General features: G+C 42.6%; 1 protein-coding gene across 2 annotated transcripts in view; it reads left to right on the top strand.

Annotated features, from left to right (window-relative positions):
• Positions 1–21,823, top strand: part of CHID1 (chitinase domain containing 1) — a 507,376-nt gene that overhangs the window by 100,368 nt on the left and 385,185 nt on the right. For both annotated transcript variants that reach the window (XM_069740216.1, XM_069740217.1), the window contains exon 8: positions 996–1,088. In XM_069740216.1, the coding sequence (XP_069596317.1) occupies positions 996–1,088 (93 nt within the window). The remainder of the gene's footprint in view (positions 1–995; positions 1,089–21,823) is intronic.

Here is a 21,823-nt window from a genome sequence, read left to right as displayed (position 1 = left end):
TGCGCTCATCTTTCTGCCCTGTGAAGGGCAGAGAAAAGTATTGCAGTGTGCATGCGCAGGAAAAGGCCAAAGAGCGTCGGCGCATGCGCACTGTGGTACTTTGCCCTTGACAGGGAAGACAGAAGAGCTCCTGCGCAGGAGCACGATGCTGGACACTGCGTGGATGACATAGAACGCGTCATCCACACATAGCAGGACAGGAGGACGTCGATTGCTAGAAGAGATAACACGGCGGGTCAAGGCCAGAGATGCCCATCGGACCAGACCGCTCTGTAGGTAAGTATATTGATAGGTCTTCTTGTCTTGCAGGCCAGATTGTGTGTATATATAAAGCGTATTAGAATCTTTGCCTGTTCAGATATGTATTCATATTATAAAATTTGTTATTTTAGTTGTTGATGACAATAAAGATGGTTGTCGGGTAGATTGACTTGATGCTGACAATCTATCTGTCCAATTCTGAAATACACCTAGAGCCCAGGCTCTTGGACAGGTCTTACTATAGACATTAGGTATCACAGTAATCTAATGAGCACTGTAGAGATCTTATTATAAAGTGAGACGGTCAAGCGGATAAGGGAAATTTAAAATTGGGAATAAAATTCTGTTATCTCAAAACTCAAATGTGCTAGGTTCACATTGCGTTAACAGCAGCCCGTTCAACACATGCGTTAAACGCTGCAGCCTGCGTCCCAGGGTCCGTCACTCAATTACATTTTGGGCGTGCGCTAGCGATGCGCCCGAAATAGAGTTTAATGGCAGCGTTAATGGACTGCTTTACATCGCGGCATTAACGTAATGTGAAACTAATTGGCTGAAACTTTCCATTGCAACCCATTGCTTTCTTTTAGAGACAATTTTTGTTAAAAGTAGACACACCCATTAAACTGCAGCCCAAAATTTGCAGCCAAGTGTGTCCATTAATAATACTAGCAATTTATGTATTCTTTTATAGAATTTTATTAATCTGTTCTGCCTGTTTTTCCTTGTTGCAGGGAGCTGGTTCACATGTTGACACATATTGGGCAAGCGCTTCAGCAGGCTCATCTTCAGTTCATCCTGGTTATTCCTCCTGCGGTAGCACCGGGGTAAGCAAACCAACATTTACCACACACTATACATATTGTTTTGACGTCTTGGTGTATGATAGTTGTAAAGTGCATAGTGTTTTTTCTTGGGGGGGAAGAGAAATAGATAAGATAGCAAATAAATACATATAAATATGGCCAAAGAATAAATAGATACCAATACAGTAAGGTAGATTGATCCTCCTGATGCACATTTTGCCAGTTCGTCTCCAAGGGGACGAAACCACAAATATAATGTGCATGTTTATTATTTTTTGTGGAACTGGTAAAAATTTGCCAGGCTTTTTATTTTTTTTGCTTTTTTAAATTATAAAAACCCCATTCATATGTAATGAATGTGGAGAGTTGGCAGATTCAATAAGGATTTACTCACGTAATCCATTCCTAAATCCTAAAATCCATGACTTGTAATCATATACTTACAGTCTTACAAAACACTAATGGTTGACATATTGGCTGTCACCCAACGTTACCATGAAGTGAATGATAAAAAAAAAAAAAATAAAGACTTTACACATGAAAATATTCTGTTTGTGGAAAGTCCTCTAAACAAATATCCTTAACATCCAGCCACTTCCATGGTGTCCCAGAGAATCGTATCCCCACAAAAACAAAGTGGTTGGTAAAATGGCCGTAAAGTTTTATTCCCATGTGTATCTATATAGAGTTCCTTGTAAAAGTATTCATACCCATGAACTTTTCCACATTTTTTTACGTTGCACACACAAGCGTAAATGCATTTTATTAGGATTTTATGTGATATACCAACATAAAATAGCAAGTATTTCTGAAGTGTAACAGAAATTATACAATGTTTTCTAATTAATTTTAAAAATATAAATCTGAAAATTGAGACTTGCATTTTGTAGCTCTGGGGTCCCTGCTTGCTTCTCTACTCCCCCTGCAGGGACGACGGCTCACTCACCTCCGCGGACACCATTCCGCGCTTCCTCCTTTTACATCTCCAGCTGCTGCCCGCGGTTAGAGCATGATGCGCAGATCCCCGGTCACTGTGCTAAGGGCGCAAGCGCACGCTCTCCCTCCTAAAGTGTCACCAGCCAATGACTAGGAGACACTTACTATTTAAGGCACCGCCACCTGAATTTAGATGCCTGAACAATGTGTATAGTTAGTCCCTTGCACGCTTGCTTGTTGTCAGGTCCCCAGTAACCGCTAGTCAGTCTACCTATCCAGTACTTTTATTTGCCATGTTACCCTGTATTTGAGCCATACTAGCCTGCACCTTTCAGTGCTTATATGTATACTAACCGGACCAGCCCGCACCTTCCAGTGGTTATCTGTATAGCAGCCTGTACTTGCCAGTACCTGTTTGTATACCAGCCTTCACCTGCCACTGCCTATCTGTATACTAGCCATGCCAGCCTCCACCTGCCAGTGCCTATATGTATACCAGCCATACCTGCCAGCATATGTGGTTCATGTGTTCCTGCCATGAATCCCTGTATCAGCTGAACTCTCCTACCAGGCCGTTACAGCTAGCTGTCCCTAGGGGGTTACCTGCCATGCGTCCCAGGTCTGTCCTGGTGTAGCACCTAGTGTCCATCGGGAGCCAAGCCTAACCCCACTATCAGGGTTTCTAGTAAAGAATCAAGTGCTTACCTAGTCACGCCCCTCCAGGCTCTCCTCGGACCACGGCACGGTATTTCCACCACTCCCATTACACATTTATATTTCGCTTCCCTTAGTCAATACTTTGTAGGACCACCTTTCGCTGCAATTACTGCAAAAAGTCTTTTGGGGCATGTCTCTACCAGCTTTGTACATCTACAGGCTGAAATTTTCGCACATTCCTCTTTGCAGTCTAAATGTAGCTCATGGAATGTGGATGGAGACCTCTGTGAGCAGCAATTTTCAAGTCTTGCCACAGGTTCTCAATCAGATTTAGATTTGGGCTTTTGCTGGGCCAATTAAACACAAGAATATTGTGACGCTAATCACTACTTACGGACACGACATGAGGTGGGGAAGTCAGACATCAAAAGCCATGAGGGTACGTCATAAACATAGGCGTAAGACAAAGGTGTAATCAAGTCTTAGTCCAGGGTCAGAATTCAAAGAAGGTAGTGGATCAAAACAAAGGGGATAGACAAATGGAGAGTCAAAGGCAAATCCAAAGTTGGTCAATAAAGATCAAAATACTAGAACTCAAAGCACAGAGCCAACACACACCAAACTGAGCAGAGCTACAACTGGCAGAGATGAGAGGCAGACAGCCAGCTAAATAGCCTGAGAATAATTCTGAACATTAGACACCAGTAGGAAACCCAGCATGACCTGGCCATGAATAGGTGACTGGACTGTCACTTCCCACACTGACAGCACAGCATGCCCAAGCCTCAGATTGGACATCTGAGCTATTTATCACAATACCAAGAGCTCAGTATACCCATGCCCCAAATTGGACGACTGAGCTGCTACTTACCACACTGAGAAGAGGAATAGTGACAAATAATCTTTGTTCTAAATCATTCCATTCTAGCTCTGGCAGGATGTTTAGGGTTGTTGTCCTGCCTGAAGCTGAATCTACACCACAATCTGAAGTCTCAGGATTTCCTCCAGGATTAACCTTTATTTAGCTCCCGCCATCCTTCCATGAACTCTGACCAGCTTCCCTGCCCCTGCTGAAGAAAACATCCCCACAGCATGCCTCTGCTACCACCATGTTTGATAGTGGAGATGGTGTTTTCAGCGTGATGTGCTGTGTTCGCTTTCTGCTGCCTAGCTATGTCAATTGCTTACAATTCTATAAATCAGTTGGGGAATTATAGAAGTATAACATAACCTCTAAAATTAAAAATGTATTAAATCTCATTAAAACCACGACATATATCAACCCAAGTGAACACAAATTAGTCACGTCCCTAATGATACAAATTTGTTCAAACTGCCGAGTCACCCAACTCTACATGAAAGGCCGGGTAGAAACCGTTGCTACTTCCCCTATGAACATCTTACTATGCAACCATGTAACAGCTAAGGTTGGCACAGTATATATAAACGACAGTGGCGCCCCCGCTAAATGGTGGTTGCTTCTACAAGTCCCTTAATAATAACTAGATGGTGGCCCGATTCTAACGCATCGGGTATTCTAGAATATGCATGTCCACGTAGTATATTGCACAGCCACGTAGTGTATTGCCCAACCACGTAGTATATTGCCCAGCCACGTAGTATATTGCCCAGCCACGTAGTATATTGCCCAGCCACGTAGTATATTGCCCAGTCACGTAGTATATTGCCCAGTCACGTAGTATATTGCCCAGCGACGTAGTATATTGTCCAGCCACGTAGTATATTGCCCAGTTACGTAGTATATTGCCCAGTGACGTAGTATACAGCACAGAGCCACGTAGTATATTGCCCAGCGACGTAGTATACAGCACAGAGCCATGTAGTATACAGCACAGAGCCACGTAGTATATAGCACAGAGCCACGTAGTATATTGCACAGCGACGTAGTATACAGCACAGAGCCACGTAGTATACAGCACAGAGCCACGTAGTATATTGCCCAGCCACGTAGTATATTGGTCAGTCACGTAGTATATTGCCCAGCTACGTAGTATATTGCCCAGCCACGTATGTCACAGGTTAAAAAATAAAAAATAAACATATACTCACCTTCCGAAGGAGCCCTTGTAGTCATGTCGCCTGTGTGCGGTGCACTCGGCAGCTTCCGATCCCAGGGTTGGTAGCGCAGGACCCGTGATGACGTCGCGGTCACATGACTGTGACGTCATGGCAGATCCTTGTCGCATACCATCCTTGCCACTGGAACCTGCCGCTTGCATGGAGCGGTGACCGGAGCGTTGCGAGGAGCGGGAAAGGCGGCGGAAGGTGAGTATATAATGATTTTTTATTTTTTTTATTATTTGCATCTCGGCTTCAGGAAAATGGCCGCCGCGATCTCCATCTGCGCACGCGCGGCATCCCGCGGCCATTTTCCTGAAGCCCCGTGCAGCAGAGCACTCCATCTGCGCACGCGCGGCCCCAGGAAGATGGCCGCCCCCACCGATGACAGGGGTAATAGCGCAGATCGCGCGCTGTTTCTTCACGTGCGCGCAGTGGATTCGTAACTAGGACATGCGCACACCACTACTCCACCAACGGAAAGCTGGTGAAAGAGCGATGTCACCACGCCCACCTGACCTGACCAGTCTGATTGACAGGCGAAAACGGCGACTTTGGTAATGTATTTCGCAGCATAGGTGGGGAATCAGGGTACACTACATACACTATAGTAACGCACAGCGCAGGCCCTATTTAACAGTATTTTTATCTCAATCTGAAAAAACGGGGTGACAGGTTCCCTTTAAGTAAAGAAAAACTGAAATATCACATGGTCATAAGTATTACATTTAGGCAAATATCTCCTAATGTTTCACACGGCTTCTACATTTTGGCCTTGTTTGGTAAAGAAATAATGACCCGTGTAATCTGTCACGTTTTTTCATCTGAGGTTTTATGTATCTAATTTTAAGACTCTTTAAGGATTTGATGGATTTTTATTACGTCTGTACATAAACCCCTAGAATTCAAAGAGGGTGTACTTAGTTTTTCCCATGACTGTATGTATGTAAATGCTAACACTGCATCTGCAGTAGACTTGTACCCAATCTTTTGCTTTTATTTGCAGACTTTGTAGTTTTAGACAATTGTTTTGCGTTTCTTCTTCTTTCAGCAGTAGACGCCGCTCTCTTTCCTCTTCAATAAAATCTGTCATTCATTTTGAAGGTGCTTGTGAGCGAGGTAAAGAGTCTGCATGTTGTTCCTGACCTGCCTTTATGTCTGATGAATACAGTCACTGTGTGGGCTGCTTATCTGTAATAACCCGATAAAAACCTGTGACCCATAACTGCTTTCTGCGGGTGCCTCCTAATTACGTTATCCTACAATTCCCTTTAGGCTCTTGGTAACGGCCCGGAAAATCCATTACTCCGCTTATTTTCCATTTAATAGCTGCACACCATATTTCCCTAAGGCATTGCTGATTTACCCCTAACTCTTTCAGTTTCTGCGTGTCTTCTAAGTATATAATGCTGCCCGCAGGTTTCATGTCGATGGAAATTACAAGATCTGTTACTTACTGTACTTTTTCTGGTCATTCCTGTATCTATCACCACTTAAATTTTCTAAAACCCTTTCTTGTAAAGTATTGATGCTGTTTATTGAGATATATATATGTGTGTGTGTGTATATATATATATATATATATATATATATATATATATATATATATATACACATATATATGTGTATATATATATATATATATACACATATATATGTGTATATATATATATATATATATATATATATATATATATATACACACACACACACACACAAATATCCCATAGGCAGGTGTTGGACATAAGATGTTAGAAATTGTGTCCTTAGACTTTGAGACCATCACATTATACTGTATGTTCTCTATATCCTCTATTAGTTTAGATGCAGTGCCAAAATAGTGTTAATGAGTATCTAAACTTTCACATTTATTTATAATTCTATCCTGCATTGAAAGTTATTTAACTTTGCAAATCACTTTATTAAGCAATTTGGCTTCAGTCCTGTAAAAATAAGCCTATAGAGCCGGCACACTGCCTAATCTCACCTCACCAGCGCTAGGTTCGACTCTCTTGGGCGCGTTACTGCGGATGGCACAGTGCAGGAAACACATCCTTGTGAGCACTGAGAGGAGGATACCTGCACTGAATACCTTGCAGAGTAACGAGAACATAAGGTACCTTCCCTTTTACTGCCAGACTTCTACTCCCAATTTTTAGTATTGGAGTACAAAAAAAGCTAGACTAGAAGTAGTGGAAGCCACTTAGATGCAAGTTTGTTACAGGACTGAACTCAAATAACTTAATAAAGTGATTTTCAAAGTTAAGTTTAAGTTGTTGGTCCTTCTCTTCCGTTATTGACGTTTTCGTCATGTGATATGGTAAGGTTTTAATACTCGAGGTTAGGACCGTTCCGCATAAGGTCACCTTGATGTGGTGGGATGGCTTTTACTTTATTTTTATTCAAAATTATGTTAACTAAGTACCCTATGTTATTTTCATGTTCTATTGCTATTTATTTACTTACTGCAGGGTATCTGCTCATTCTGCTTTTATCTTGGGTTCTTTCTGTTTAGTGGCCAGTGTGAACATGCACCTACATATTGTATGCACTCCGACTTATATTCCAGTTCATCTCTTTATTGTTTCGAGAGCTATAGGGTTGTAACAGCCTCATGCTCATAAATGGTTAAAATTGCAAAGTGTTTGTAAAAACAATTTACTTATTTAAATTTTTTCCTGATCTCCGGAACAGTGGAATTTTTTAATTCTATAGTTTACTTCCCGTTGCTTAAATTACCATCCACCTCAGAGTGACCGATTTTCCTAGACAAGGAATTTGTGTTTCCAACTGTTTACATTTTCCAAGCTCTGCTCTGAAACTGTCATGGATCCAGCCAGCCTTAGTGTCCCTGCGCCTCTCCCATGGTGCAAAGCTGTCTCTGCCAGCAGCATGGGAGAGCATTCAATTTTGCCCATCAGCGTGTCCATGCCAATGATCTGAATTGTCAATTTTCAGGAGGAAATCGGTAGGCAAAGTAACAGTCTGACTGAAGATTGACGATGAGCTCACACCTCCAATGGTGGTTGTCAGAAAAGTCGCACAATCCAAAGGGGTTTGCAGCTTGCTGTTCGTGAGGCTGTATAGTTGCAGACAAGTCAGAGTGCTGAACCAAGTTCAAAACCAAAAGCACATACAATGTGAGCATCAGAACTGGACCTTTGAGCAATAGAAGATGATGTTCTGGTCTGATGAATCATGTGTTTATTTTATATTTTTTGGACTGGAGGGTGTGTGCGCTTCACTTAGCTGGGAAAGAAGTGGAACTGAGATACTTAATTAGAAGACAAGCCGATGGTTCCAGTATGTTGCTGTGAGCAATGTTCTCCTGGGGAACTTAGGTCCTGTCATTTATGTGGATGTTATGACCTATCTACACAGTTTTGCAGGCCACGTATAACCCTTAATAGCAGTGGTGTTTACTAATGTCTACGGCCTCTTTCAGCTGGGTAATGCACCTTGCCATACTGCAAATATTGCTCAGCTATGGTTTGAAGGACATATCAAAAAAGCTCTAGGTGGTGGTTTGGCCTCCAAATTCCACAGATCTCAGTATGATCCAGATGTGTTCTTCAAGATGGCTTAACAATGGAGACCTCACCTTGGAAAAGGATCTGATGCTGATGTCTTGGTGCCAAATACCATAAAGGTACCTTCACACATAACGATATCATTAACGATATCGTTGCTTTTTGTGACGTAGCAACGATATCGTTAAGGAAATCGTTATGTGTGACAGCGACCAACGATCAGGCCCCTGCTGGGAGATCGTTGGTCGCTGGACAAAGTCCAGAACTTTATTTCGTCGCTGGATCTCCCGTGGACATCGCTGGATCGGCGTGTGTGACACCGATCCAGCGATGTCTTCAATGGTAACCAGGGTAAACATCGGGTAACTAAGCGCAGGGCCGTTGGGAAGTTGGATGTGGCTGATCTGTGGGAAAAAAACACTAAAGACCCAGTTCACCTTATTTTTTTAAGTCTCATTTCTTTTCTTGTCTAATGGTAGTCATTGCCATTTTTTGTGCCCTGTAAAAAATGCTCTTTATTTTCATACTTTAGCTTTCTGCTCCTTCTAAGAGCAGAAAGACACATGGTCCATCAAAATGTCAAATGCAACTCCTATTATTTGCTGTAAAATCACTATAGAGGGAATTGGAGTACAAATAATTTTGACTTCTTAAAGTCGCAAATAATGAATTGGCCATGAACATCTGGATTACAAAAGCCACGCCCATAATAATAACACCCCCCCTCAAAAAAAACACACAGACGAAAAACTAGAAAATAGATTTCAAAATAGGTGCATTTTCAAAGAATGTGGGGGAAACAAAAAATATCTTTAAGGGGTTGTCCACATTTGTGATGGATGTCTACAGTCATGCACTGCACTCTGTCATGATTCCCCAGTGGGTGGTCGTTCAAATAACCACAGGTCAATTTGCATTCCTCTGGTCACATTCCAACTAGATGTGTGTGTCCTCTCTCAATGCAAGTGAATTGAGAGGAGCAATGCATGTCAAGTCGGCATGTATGCAAATTGCATACTTGCCATCACTTGAACACCCACTCTCGCCACCGGCACTGGAGAATCCCGACGAAGTGCGGCGTGCTCTCTGTGAAAATTCAAAAGTCTGCAGTCACATATTGATTGCAATATGTCATCCCAAACCTGGACAACCACTTTATGGTCTCCTACGGAAATCCGTTATGTTTTTCCTGGTGTGCAAAAGAAAATGGTCTGATTTTCTTCACTGTATTTAATTCGAGTTTCATCAGTGTTTTGGATCCAGTTTTCATCAGTGTTTGGACAGTGTCAGGTTTTACCATCAGTTTTTCATCACAGATGTTTACCGATGGAAAAAATAAATTGCAAAACTTCTCTTATATACAGTTAGGTCCATATATATTTAGACAGAGACAACATTTTTCTAATTTTGGTTCTAGACATTACCGCAATAAATTTTAACGAAAATAATTCAGATGCAGTTGAAGTTCAGACTTTCAGCTTTCATTTGAGGGTATCCACATTAAAATTGGATGAAGGGTTTAGACATGTGCCACCCTGTTTTTAAAGGGACCAAAAGTAATTAGACAGATTAATTGTAAATAAAATGTTCATTTCTAGTACTTGGTTGAAAACCCTTTGTTGGCAATGACTGCCTGAAGTCTTGAACTCATGGACATCACCAGACACTGTGTTTCCTCCTTTTTGATGCTCTGCCAGGCCTTCACTGTGGTGGTTTTCAGTTGCTGTTTGTTTGTGGGCCTTTCTGTCTGAAGTTTAGTCTTTAACAAGTGAAATGCTGCTCAATTGGGTTGAGATCAGGTGATTGACTTGGCCATTCAAGAATATTCCACTTATTTGCCTTAATAAACTCCTGGGTTGCTTTGGCTTTAGGTTTTGGGTCATTGTCCATCTGTAGTATGAAACGACGACCAATCAGTTTGGCTGCATTTGGCTGGATCTGAGCACACAGTATGGCTCTGAATACTTCAGAATTCATTCGGCTGCTTCTGTCCTGTGTCACATCATCAATAAACACTAGTGACCCAGTGCCACTGGCAGCCATGCATGCCCAAGCCATCACACTGCCTCCACAATGTTTTACAGATGATGTGGTATGCTTTGGATCATGAGCTGTACCACTCCTTCAACATACTTTTCTCTTTCCATCATTCTGGTAGAGGTTGATCTTCGTTTCATCTGTCCAAAGAATGTTCTTCCAGAACTGTGCTGGCTTTTTTAGATGTTTTTTTTAGCAAAGTCCAGTCTAGCCTTTTTATTCTTGATGCTTATGAGTGGCTTGCACTGTGCAGTGAACCCTCTGTATTTACTTTCCTGCAGTCTTCTCTTTATGGTAGATTTGGATATTGATACGCCGACCTCCTGGAGAGTGTTGTTCACTTGGTTGGCTGTTGTGAAGGGGTTTCTCTTCACCATGGAGATTATTCTGCAACCATCCACCACTGTTGTCTTCCGTGGGCACCCAGGTCTTTTTGCATTGATTAGTTCACCAGTGCTTTCTTTCTTTCTCAGGATGTACCAAACTGTAGATTTTGCCACTCCTAATATTGTAGCAATTTCTCGGATGGGTTTTTTCTGTTTTCGCAGCTTAAGGATGGCTTGTTTCACCTGCATGGAGAGCTCCTTTGACCGCATGTTTACTTCACAGCAAAACCTTCCAAATGCAAGCACCACATCTCAAATCAACTCCAGGCCTTTATCTGCTTAATTGAGAATGACACAACGAAGGGATTGCCCACACCTGTCCATTAGCCTTGGAGTCAATTGTCTAATTACTTTTGGTCCCTTTAAAAACAGGGTGGCACATGTTAAGGAGCTGAAACTCCTAAACCCTTCATCCATTTTTAATGTGGATACCCTCAAATGAAAGCTGAAAGTCTGAACTTCAACTGCATCTAATTGTTTTGTTAAAAATTCATTGTGGTAATGTCTAGAACCAAAATTAGAAAAATGTTGTCTCTGTCCAAATATATATGGACCTAACTGTACTACAATGTTAAAGGGAACCTGTCACCAGGTTTGGCCGATATAAAATATGGTCACCACCATTCAGGGCTTATATACAGCATTCTATAATGCTGTATATAAGCCCCCAACCCGACCTGTAAGAGAAGAAAAAAAGCTTTTATAATACTCCCGTGCGAGGCGGTCCGGTCCGAGGGGTGTCCCTTTCTTGGTCTGGAGCGATGCCACCTTCCTTCTTACATCGTGTGGATGACTCGTCCCTACGTCATCCACACAGTCTACCCATCATTGCGCTTCTGCTCAGGCATACTTCTCTGCCCCATTGAGGGCAGGGCAAAGTACTGAAGGACGCAGGCGCTGGGAAAGGTCAAGGAGCCCCAGCGCATGCGCAGTGCTTAACTTTACTCTGCCCTAGTAAGAGCAGAGAAGTACGCCTGCACAAGAGCGCCATGGCGAGAGGGACTTCGTGGAAGATGTAGTACGCGTCATCCACATGAAGCAAGAAGGAGGGCGCATCGCAAGAAGAAGGGAAGCGCCGGACCAAGAAGAGTGACAGTCCTTGGACCGGACCGCACTGCAGTTGACTATAATAAAAGCTCTTTTTTTCTCTTTTTCAGGTCTGGTTGGGGGTAAAAATACAGCAAACCTGGTGACAGGTTACCTTTAAGAACAGACAGTACCCGGATTGCACATGAATAGCAATTTGTCTTGTCAGTGATTTTTCACAGATCCATGGACTTGTATGGGCAATTTTGATCCATGACTCGAATAAAAAAGTAAACATATCTCCTTTTAAGATTCAGGGCAAATTGATCTACAAAAAAATCATGGACATGTGAACAGCCCAATAGACTATGAGTGAATCTTCTATTCATGAAAGACCCTAAAACAGGAAAAACTTGAGATTCATAAGGACAAATACAATTATGAATTTGGCCCAAAATGTATTGACTTTGAAGATATCTATTTTTCTTCGTGGCCATTAGCAGTTGCACTTTCACTAAGCACTCTGTTGAGATCTGATCTCCTTTTGAACTGCTTTTTTGTGTGTTGTCTATAACCTTTCTGTAACTTTAGTACCTCGGCTGCCGATTTGAAGTATCAAGACCCGTATATTTCATTATTTTCTTCTGTGCAGCATTATGTTAGATGTTGTGTTTAAAAATTCCTTTTGAGACTAGGTGCACATTTTCTCACTGGAAGTCACCAGAATTTGAATGCTTTTTTTGGATTTGACTGTAGAAGAGGTCATGGTTTAACTTGGTGTCTGTAAGATTTACGAACAGCAAAAGGTTTGTGTAGTAGCTTCATGTATGTAAGAGTCAAAATGATGCAGTAAGTGGGGCAAAATAAGACAATCGAGTAGTGGAAGTAAATCGAAAAGGCTAATTTCATGATCAACAGGAAGTAAATAAAAATAATTTCATAGCAGCACGGTGCCTCAGTGGTTAGCACTGCAGCGCTGGGGTCCTGGGTTCTAATCCCACCTTGGACAACATCTACAAGGAGTTTGTATGTTCTCCCCGTGTTTGTATGGGTTTTCTCTGAGTACTCCATTTTCCTCCCACATTCCAAAGACATACTGGTAGGGAATCTAGATTGTGAGCCCCATCGGGGACAGTGATTATAATGTGTGCAAACTGTAAAAGCGCTGTGGAATATGTTAGCGCTATATAAAAAAAATAAAGAAATTATAAAGATAATACGAGGAGCCTTGTGCCATAAGAGGAAGTCAGTGTTGTCTGTACATGTATAGTGTGCCTTTAATTGAACCTGTCATGTTGTACATGCAGTCCGATCTATGTTCAGCATGATATAGAGAAGGAGACACTAACAGATTCAATATACCGTATATACTAGAGTATAAGCTGACCCCCCCCCCTAATTTTGCAACAAAAAACTGGGTAAATGTCTAAAATAAAAATAGATATCAATAAAGGTAAAATTAATTGAGACATCAGTAGGTTGTGTTTTTGAATATCCATATTGAATCAGGAGCCCCATATAATGCTCCATACAGTTCATGATGGGCCCCATAAGATGCTCCATACAAAATACGCCCCATAAAATGTTCCATAAAATTTATGATGGGCCTCATAAGATGCTCCATATTAAAATATGCCCATATAATGCTGCACAAATGCTGATTATGGCCCCATAAGATGCTCCATATAAAAATGTGCCACATATAATGCTCCATACAGTTCATTATGGCCCCATAGATGCTCCATATAACAATATTATTATTATTATTTATATAGCACGGTATATGGAACATATAATGCTCCATACAGTTCTTTATGGCCCCATACATGCTCCATATAACAATGTGCCACATATAATGCTCCATACAGTTCATTATGGCCCCATAGATGCTCAATATAATAATGTGCCACATATAATGCTCCATACAGTTCTTTATGGCCCCATAGATGCTCCATATAACAATGTACCACATATAAGGCTGCTGCTGCTGCAATGAAAAAAAAAAAAAAAAGCGAGGAAAGGTGAATATGAAATACTCACCTGCTACCGGCGCGGTCCTTTGCAGCTTCTCCCAGACAGATGATCTCCGACGCCCGCAGCGTCTTCCTCTGTTCAGCGGTCACTGTTACCGCTCATTACAGTAATGAATATGCGGCTTCACCCCTATGGGAGTGGAGTCCATATTCATTACTTTAATGAGCGGTACCACGTGACCGCTGAACAGAGGAAGAGCTGCGGGCGCCCAGAGACCATGGGACATGCAGGGACAGCGCCAGGAGCAGGTAAGTATGTGACAGTTGTCGATCTCCCTCACCCGCCGACCATGACTCGAGTATAAGCCGAGAGGGGCACTTTCAGCCCATTTTTTTGGGCTGAAAATCTCAGCTTATACTCAAGTATATTCGGTAACTTGTATTATAGAAATTGAATTCCCTGATGTTTGCATACATGAGTCCAGTGGACTCATAGGCTACAAACACCAGGAATTTTAATGAATACGATGTTTTGCTAAAACGTTTCCATAAAAATTGTATATCAATCTGATCAGCTCTGTTAACCCCTTCCCGACCTTTGACGCACCGTATGCGTCATGAAAACCTGTGCCAATCCGACCTGTGACGCAGCATATGCATCATGGTCGGATTGAGCTCCTGCAGGCCGGGTGAAAGGGTTAACTGTAATTTCACCCGGCCTGCAGGGACATGGGGAGTTGTACTTTAGCCCAAGGGGGGGTGGCTTCGCCCCCTCGTGGCTACGATCGCTCTGATTGGCTGTTGAAAGTGACGTTTCACTTTCACTTTCAATCAGAGCGATAGTAATATTTCACCAATGAAAATTGGTGAAATGTTACAATCCAGCCATGGCTGGAGATCACGATCTGCCCCCCCCACCGACACCGATCACCTCCCCTCCGGTCCTCCGTCCGGTCAAATAGTGTCCCCCGCTCCCCCCGCTGTCAGCCCCCCGCCCCGCTGTCCGATCGCCCCCCCCATCATTCTTACCGACCTGTGTCCCTCCCGGTCTCCGTCCACGTGTTCGATGGGCGCCGCCATCTTCCAAAATGGCGGGCGCATGCGCAGTGCGCCCGCCGAATCTGCCGGCCGATAGATTCGTTACAGGTACATTTTGATCGCTGTGATAGGTTCTTTCACAGCGATCAAAATAAAAAAAAGTAATAAATAAGCCCCCCTTTATCACCCCCATAGATAAGGACAATAATAAAATAAAGAATTTTTTTTTTTCTCTTTGCCCCATTAGGGTTAGGGTTAGTTCACACTGCGTCTAAGCAGTCCGTTAGACGGACTACGTTACACCGCGGCATAAACGCGGTGTAACGTAGTCCGTTACGGCCGCCATTGACAGCAATGTCGGACGCATCACAATGGGCGTGCGCTAGGGATGTGCCGTCATTGAGTGACGGACCCGGAGACGCGGGCTGCAGCGATTCCGGGTCCGTCACTGATAGCGCAGATAGAGCTAGCAGATGCTCTATCTGCGCTAGCGCGATGCAAACGTCGGCACTTGCGCTAGCAGCAGCCCGTTAGCGTATGTGCTGAACGGGCTGCTGCTAGCGCAGTGTGAACCTGGCCTTAGGGTTGTGGCTAGAATTAGGGTTAGAACTAGGGTTAGGGTTAGAATTAGGCTATGTGCACACGGTGCGGATTAGCCGCTGCGGATTCGTAGCACTTTTCCATCAGGTTTACAGTACCATGTAAACCTATGGAAAACCAAATCCGCTGTGCCCATGGTGCGGAAAATACAGCGCGGAAACGCTGTGTTGTATTTTCCGCAGCATTTCAATTCTTTGTGCGGATTCCGCAGCGTTTTACACCTTTTCCTCAATAGGAATCCACAGGTGAAATCCGCACAAAGAACACTGGAAATCCGCGGTAAATCCGCAGGTAAAATGCAGTGCCTTTTACCCGCAGATTTTTCGAAAATGATGCTGAAAAATCTCACACGAATCCGCAACGTGGGCACATAGCCTTAGGGTTAGGGTTGGAATTTGGGCTAGGGTTGGAAATAGAGTTAAGATTAGGCTGTGGTTAGGGGTGTGTTGGGGTTAGGTTTGGGATTAGGGTTAGGATTAGGGTTGGGATTAGGGGTGTGTTGGGGTTAGGGTTGTGGTTAGGGGTGTGTTGGGGTTAGGGTTCTGATTAGGGTTATGGCTACTGTTGGGATTAGGGTTAGGGGTGTGTTGGGGTTAGTGTGGGAGTTAGAATTGAGGGGTTTCCACTGTTTAGGCACATCAGGGGTCTCCAAACGCAACATGTTGCCACCATTGATTCTAGTCAATCTTGCATTCAAAAAGTCAAATGGTGCTCCCTCCCTTCCGAGCCCCGGCGTGCGCCCAAACAGTGGTTTACCCCCACAAATGGGGTATCCGTGTACTCAGGACAAACTCGGCAACAACTTCTGGGGTCCAATTTCTCCTGTTACCCTTGTGAAAATAAAAAATTGCTTGCTAAAACATCATTTTTGAGGAAAGAAACATGATTTTTTTATTTTCACGGCTCTGCGTTGTAAACTTCTGTGAAGCACTTGGGGGTTCAAAGTGCTCACTACATATCTAGATAAGTTCCTTGGGGGGTCTGGTTTCCAAAGTGGGGTCATTTGTTGGGGGTTTCTACTGTTTAGGCACATCAGGGGCTCTGCAAACGCAACGTGACGCCCGCAGACCATTCCATCAAAGTCTGCATTTCAAAAGTCACTACTTCCCTTCCGAGCCCCGACGTGTGCCCAAACAGTGGTTTCCCCCCCCCCCCACATATGGGGTATCGGCGTACTCAGGACAAAATGGACAACAACTTTTCGGGTCCAATTTCTAATGTTACTCTTGTGAAAATAAAAAATTGTGGGCTAAAATATAATTTTTGAGGAAAGAAAAATGATTTTTTATTTTCATGGCTCTGCGTTATAAACTTCTGTGAAGCACTTGAGGGTTTAAAGTGGTCACCGCACATCTAGATTAGTTCCTTGGGAGGTCTAGTTTCCAAAATGGGGTCACTTGTGGGGGATTCTACTGTTTAGGCACACAGGGGCTCTCCAAACGCGACATGGTGTCAGCTAATGATTGGAGCTAATTTATCATTCAAAAAGTCAAATGGCGCTCTTTCCCTTCCGAGCCCTGCCGTGTGCGCAAACAGTGGTTTACCCCCACATGTGAGGTATCCGTGTACTCAGGAGAAATTGCCCAATACATTTTAGGATCCATTTTATCCTGTTGCCCATGTGGAAATGAACAAAACAAATTGAGGCTAATAGAAATTTTTGGTGAAAAAAAGTACTTTTTCATTTTTACGGATCAATTTATGAAGCACCTGGGGGTTCAAAGTGCTCAATATGCATCTAGATAAGTTCCTTGGGGGGTCTAGTTTCCAAAATGGGGTCACATGTGGGGAAGCTCCAATGTTTAGGCACACAGGGGCTCTCCAAACGCGACATGGTGTCCGCTAATGATTGGAGCTAATTTTTCATTCAAAAGTCAAATGGCGCTCCTTCCCTTACGAGCCTTGCCGTGTGCACAAACAGTGGTTTACCCCCACATATGAGGTATCAGCGTACTCAGGACAAATTGTACAATAACTTTTGGTGTCTCTTTTTACCCTTGGGAAAATAAAAAAATTGTTGCTAAAACATCATTTTTGTGACTAAAAAGTTAAATGTTCATTTTTTCCTTCCATGTTGCTTCTGCTGCTGTGAAGCACCTGAAGGGTTAATAAACTTCTTGAATGTGGTTTTGAGTACCATGAGGGATGCAGGTTTTAGAATGGTGTCACTTTTTCAGCCATATAGACCCCTCAAACTGACTTCAAATGTGAGGTGGTCCCAAAAAGAAATGATTTTGTAAATTTCGTTGTAAAAATGAGAAATCGTTGGTCAAATTTTAACCCTTATAACTTCCTAGCAAAAAGAAAAATTTGGTTCCAAAATTGTGCTGATATAAAGTAGACATGTGGGTAATGTTATTTATTAACTATTTTGTGTCACATAACTCTCTCGTTTAACAGAATAAAAATTCAAAATGTGAAAATTGCAAAATTTTCAAAATTTTAGCCAAATTTCCATTTTTTTCACAAATAAACGCAAAAATTATCGACCTAAATTTACCACTAACATGAAGCCCAATATGTCACGAAAAAACAATCTCAGAACCGCTAGGATCCGTTGAAGCGTTCCTGAGTTATTACCTCATAAAGGGACACTGGTCAGAATTACAAAAAACGGCCAGGTCTTTAAGGTCAAAATAGGCAGGGTCATGAAGGGGTTAAATCCCGCCTGCAGATCAGATAGTATTTTCAACATGACATGTTCTCTTTAAATCTATTCATGATCTACACAATCCCTGACTTTGTGGACCAAAGAACCTTTATATTCTTGCTTCATTTGTACTCCTGTCATTGTGCAAGAGCTATAGAAGGCTACCGAGTAATTCTCCCAAAGGCTTATAAAACTGTGAGTTTGTGATGTCGACTGGTATAATTCAGGTGGACTGAGCCTGCAGAATATAATCATACACGCTCAGCCGCTAAATTCTAATAATTACGCCCACTTTGCAGAATGACTCACCTCATTAGCTGCGTACAAATAGCTGTCAGTGGCAAGAACTGCTCATTATCGCTGCCAGCGTAAGCCTGGATCACTGACGCCAAATATTCCAGGTCACAATTCCACCCTGAAACCTGACCTGCGACTCTGCACTCTGAAGGTTGCTAATTGCAAATCCAAATTCTTTTTATATTGGACAATGCTCTTTTGTGTCCACTTTTAGCATCTTTTTTTTTATATTTTTTATAAACTCGCCTAAAAATAAGATGATTCCATTTTTTCCAACGACTGGAATCCTCCTCAATCGACTGGTCTTCTGAAATGAAGCATGACATTGTACTAAGCATCATTTCCCTAAAATCTGTGGGCTGCAGGGGTAGACATATCATTGGTGCAACCTGTGTGGCCGCATAGGGGCCCGAGAGGTAAGGAGGCCCATTTGTACCTCCAAAGCAGGTGAAATTTTGCATTTTTAGGAGCTCTTGGGCTGTAAAGGGCCCATATATTGTTCTTGCACAGGGGCCCTTTTCTGTTCGTGTGCGCCAGTGGTGGGCTGTATGTGTTATACATGGTCACAATGAGGAAGGGGCGGACATTCTTAAATCCTCCTTGTGCGATCTAAAGCCTGTTCAACATTCCTGGTCCTAGTACAGACAGGACTGTCCAGACCTGCAGTCTTTGCTCACAAATGTCAACCTTACTGTTGAGATTGGGTCAGGACACCGACGGCCTGTCATCATAGTCCATAATTGGACTGTGAATATCGGACTTGTGAAACCAGCCTGATTTATGACTCCAATAAAAGAACCCCTTTTAAATTGAGAATGGCACAACGGGTACTGGAATATAGTTTTACATCTCCAACAATTTCCCACTTGTTATTGGGCAAAAAAAAATTAGTTTATACCTGGGTTCTTCATTAATATTGTGAATTTTATCAAAGCCTGGATGAATTTTGGAAACAGCTGAGCTTGTAAAAAAAGATAAGGCTTCATTCAAACGTCCATTTTTACACATATATGAAAAAAAAACGGTCCAAATTTTATCCGTGTTTTGAATCAGAATTTCATCAGCATTTGGTCCGTGTGTCAGTGTTACATAAGTGATTTTCTCTCATGCAAAAAAAGAATCATTTAACAAAGCTTCTTCAACCCAGGGGGACTTCACAGGGGGACAGCCATACGCTGTCTGTGACACAGATTCCTGGACATGTATACATACAGATTTCACAGATTCCTGGACATGTATGGGTAATTTTGATCTGTGATTTAAGATTAAAAGCAAACGTGTCTCTGTGATTGTTGGCAACACACGGTTCGCTGAAGACACTGACATGTGTACAGCACCATAAATTATATTAGGTATAAAACAAAAAGATAAATCGCTTGCGTGAAAAAAGGACGTCTGAAAAAGTCCTTCATCTAACAAACCGCTGATAAAATCTGATAACCTGGCAGCTGTTGGTTTGTTTATTTTATTTTCCCCCAGAGATTGGTTAAAAGCTTAAAGGGAACCTCTCAGGTCATATAACTTAGCTAATCTGCAGGTTAATAATGTTAGGAAAGTGCCTAGCTGCCATATTGAAAGTGAGGCACCTGGGAAAAAAATAACTTTATTCCTCCTATAAGCCGCCAGCTTTCAGTCATGCAGGCAGGTCTTCAGTTGACTCTCACAGCTTGTCCTTACACCTTGACTCACAGCCGGCGCTTCACTGATGCACTGCAAAGATGGCTGTCAGTTAGTGCTGGGGTGTGCTTATAGCCACCACTCTGTGAGTGCTGTGAGCAGTGACTGAAGCCGCAATGGCCCGCCTGCATGACTGAAAGACGGCGGCTTCTGGGAGGAATAAAGTTTGTTTTCTTCTACTTTCAGTACTGCAGCCGGGTTTCGTCCTAAGCTCATCAAGAGAAAGCCAAGAGTGTGCAAAGCAGTCATCAAAGCAAAAGGTGGCTACTTTGAAGAACCTAGAATATAAGACATAATTTCAGTTGTTTCACACTTTTTTGTTAAGTATATAATTCCACATGTGTTATTTTCATAGTTTTTATGCCTTCGGTGTGAATTTACAATTTTCATAGTCATGAAAATACAGAAAAATCTTTAAATGAGAAGGTGTGTCCAAACTTTTGGTCTGTACTGTATGTTCACACTTTGCGCTTTTTTAATGCAAATTAAAAGTTGATTTTTACAGTGCCAGAAAAAGCCATTTGCTTTCAGATATCTCATACACACACATGCTTTTTGTCCAAACTAAATTGGAAAACTGCTGACGGGCTGTAAAAGAATTTTCCATTTTTTTGCGCTTTTATTGGATTGCATTCACTTATAGTGGGGCAAAAAAGTATTTAGTCAGTCAGCAATAGTGCAAGTTCCACCACTTAAAAAGATGAGAGGCGTCTGTAATTTACATCATAGGTAGACCTCAACTATGGGAGACAAACTGAGAAAAAAAAATCCAGAAAATCACATTGTCTGTTTTTTTAACATTTTTTTTGCATTTTATGATGGAAAATAAGTATTTGGTCAGAAACAAACAATCAAGATTTCTGGCTCTCACAGACCTGTAACTTCTTCTTTAAGAGTCTCCTCTTTCCTCCACTCATTACCTGTAGTAATGGCACCTGTTTAAACTTGTTATCAGTATAAAAAGACACCTGTGCACACCCTCAAACAGTCTGACTCCAAACTCCACTATGGTGAAGACCAAAGAGCTGTCAAAGGACACCAGAAACAAAATTGTAGCCCTGCACCAGGCTGGAAAGACTGAACCTGCAATAGCCAACCAGCTTGGAGTGAAGAAATCAACAGTGGGAGCAATAATTAGAAAATGGAAGACATACAAGACCACTGATAATCTCCCTCGATCTGGGGCTCCATGCAAAATCCCACCCCGTGGGGTCAGAATGATCACAAGAACGGTGAGCAAAAATCCCAGAACCACGTGGGGGGACCTAGTGAATGAACTGCAGAGAGCTGGGACCAATGTAACAAGGCCTACCATAAGTAACACACTACGCCACCATGGACTCAGATCCTGCAGTGCCAGACGTGTCCCACTGCTTAAGCCAGTACATGTCCGGGCCCGTCTGAAGTTTGCTAGAGAGCATTTGGATGATCCAGAGGAGTTTTGGGAGAATGTCCTATGGTCTGATTAAACCAAACTGGAACTGTTTGGTAGAAACACAACTTGTCGTGTTTGGAGGAAAAAGAATACTGAGTTGCATCCATCAAACACCATACCTACTGTAAAGCATGGTGGTGCAAACATCATGCTTTGGGGCTGTTTCTCTGCAAAGGGGCCAGGACGACTGATCCGGGTACATGAAAGAATGAATGGGGCCATGTATCGTGAGATTTTGAGTGCAAACCTCCTTCCATCAGCAAGGGCATTGAAGATGAAACGTGGCTGGGTCTTTCAACATGACAATGATCCAAAGCACACAGCCAGGGCAACGAAGGAGTGGCTTCGTAAGAAGCATTTCAAGGTCCTGGAGTGGCCTAGCCAGTCTCCAGATCTCAACCCTATAGAAAACCTTTGGAGGGAGTTGAAAGTCCG

Source organism: Ranitomeya imitator, chromosome 9 (genome assembly GCF_032444005.1).
Source record: "Ranitomeya imitator isolate aRanImi1 chromosome 9, aRanImi1.pri, whole genome shotgun sequence".
Taxonomy (NCBI): Eukaryota; Metazoa; Chordata; class Amphibia; order Anura; family Dendrobatidae; genus Ranitomeya; species Ranitomeya imitator.
This window is presented reverse-complemented; position numbering and strand designations above follow the sequence as displayed.